Below are 2,179 nucleotides of genomic sequence, written 5' to 3' on the forward strand. Positions count from 1 at the left end.
TCAGGTAGGCAACTCGCACGACATTGCATGGCCCTAATGAGTCACCCGCCCGGCACTGACAAGGCCCTCCTTACCTCGAGCGGCATAGGGCAACAAGGCAACGTTGGCGATACACTCTCCCAGCCGAAAATTCCGGTTACGGTTACGGCTACGGTTACGGCTACGGTTACGGTTACGGTTACACTCGTAAATTGGACCCATTTCCGGTTACGATTAAAGTTCCGGTTACGATTACTTTTACTGTTTCGGATACGATTACGGTTAGTCAGCCCGGTTACGGTGAGAACGTTCCGGTTACGGTGATGACGTATTGGCAGTAACTCAAAGCCCCCATGACACCGGTGCTCTAGAGCACATGTCGCCCGTGTAAACTTTTGACGCCGAGCACAATGGTGGTGTTTTCGTTGCCGCACCCCTAACAGTTCTCAAGATAGCCAGGGGTTGAAAAATCGACTCTTTCCAAACTCCACACATAGGTTTGACTTGTGTTTCCCTTACGTTACCCTTAACCGTTTCTCCCTGCAAAGCTTAGTTTAAGCGCTACGACGTTTCAAAGTTTGGTATTTTCCGGTTACGATCGTAATCGTTTAACATTACTCGTAACCGTAACTGCTGACCGTAACCGGGCTACGGTTACGGTCGTATTCGTAAGCTTACTCGTAACCGTAAGTGTAAACCGTAATCGAACTCCGGTTACGATCGTAATCGTAAATCTTAACCGTAACCGGGGCAAATTACGGCCGTAATCGTAAATTTTGACCGTAACCGTAGCAAATTACGGCCGTTATCGTAAATTCTGGCCGTAACCGTAACCGGAATTTTCAGCTGGGCTCTCAATGACCATGGGCATTTTTGTCAGAAACAACCCGGAGAGAGGACGGGGCAAGTCTCGAGAACCGCTCTCCGCCCGAGGTGAAGCTATAAACAGTGTCAAAGATGAGCACCCGCTTCAGATTCCTCGGTTTTGTTACAGGCTAACAGGGTTTGCACACATAACTAATCTAGACGACATTGTGGGCCTTAAGCCGTGGGCGCGGATTAAGGCCCGGCTGACAGAGGGGGCGATGGACTGTCCGTTGCCTACACACAGGGACATTGTAGTGTAAATTGCCTACCTTTCAGGCGGACCTTTAGGCCACAGGGGGCGATTCCCTCCCTCCTATAATCCGCTCCTGTGGTAAGGGTGGGGATGTTCGATAAATAAAACACACATAGTCGACACAAAGTAAAACTGGACCCAACACTGTCACAAACAACGCGTGGATATCATTTTATTTTTCACGGGCCGTACTGCCATACTGCCGTACAGTTAAAAAATATGACCCATTTCCTCAAACCATACTCTTTTCTGCTCTTTTTTTATTCTGCCAGTTGATTGGATTCTGTTATAACCAGACAGGGCAGTGAACTGTAAATGAGATAGTACTGTATCGAAAAATTCTCCTACTCTGAACACTAGGAAACGTCCATTCTATCAATTCCATGTGGTTATGAACTCTGATTTTTTACAATCACAATTCACAGTTTTTAGAATGTGATAAACCTTACCGCAAGACCTACATGTCCAGTTACTTTGCAAAATCTCCACGAAAATCACGGCTTTAATTTAACGTGCGTGCTCTAATGTTCAAGTAGGCCTAAAAGGTATGAAACAGTATGCTGCAAAATGTTTGCAAAGAAAAGGCTAGTACTACAAACTATATTCTTTGCAACGTTTCAAAGAATTTTGAAGCATTATCGAGCATTATGAACTAGTTCTTTGAACTTGTAAACTTTTTTTTTTTTTGCAATGGGAGCACAGTTTGAAAGGATGTTGACTGCGTTCAGGCAGCGACGTTCCCATGCCTGACTTGCCTTTAAATACAAGTGCTTTTCGCTCCTCCTTTAGGTCCTCTCATGAGATCGGGCGCGGAGGCTACCCCCAGAACCGCGGACTGTACCTGGACCTGGAGCGCAACGGGCCGCCGGGGCCGCCGGGCCACCCGGGCCACCCGGGCCACCCAGGCCACCCGGGCATGGTTAGCGTCGGTGTCGGGCCAGGCATGGGTGGCATGGGCGGCATGGGCGGTGGAGACATCTCACCGCCCTCCGACAACGTCCTGTTCGATAACCAGTGCTACGCCACCACGCCCTCCTCCTCTAACGGGAACTCGGATATGGAGAACCCTCCGGGCCAACA

General features: G+C 48.7%; 1 protein-coding gene across 1 annotated transcript; it reads left to right on the forward strand.

Moving 5' to 3' along the window:
- Positions 1–990: 990 nt before the first annotated feature.
- Positions 991–2,179, forward strand: LOC127751674 (protein still life, isoform SIF type 1-like; the record flags this gene model as incomplete). The annotated part of the gene is given in 1 exon segment (XM_052275616.1): positions 991–2,179. A coding segment is annotated over 1 exon segment (338 nt), but the record flags the coding sequence as incomplete, so codon positions are not given.

Source organism: Frankliniella occidentalis, unplaced genomic scaffold (assembly GCF_000697945.3).
Source record: "Frankliniella occidentalis isolate FOCC.00 unplaced genomic scaffold, Focc_3.1 Scaffold702, whole genome shotgun sequence".
NCBI classification, from domain to species: domain Eukaryota; kingdom Metazoa; phylum Arthropoda; class Insecta; order Thysanoptera; family Thripidae; genus Frankliniella; species Frankliniella occidentalis.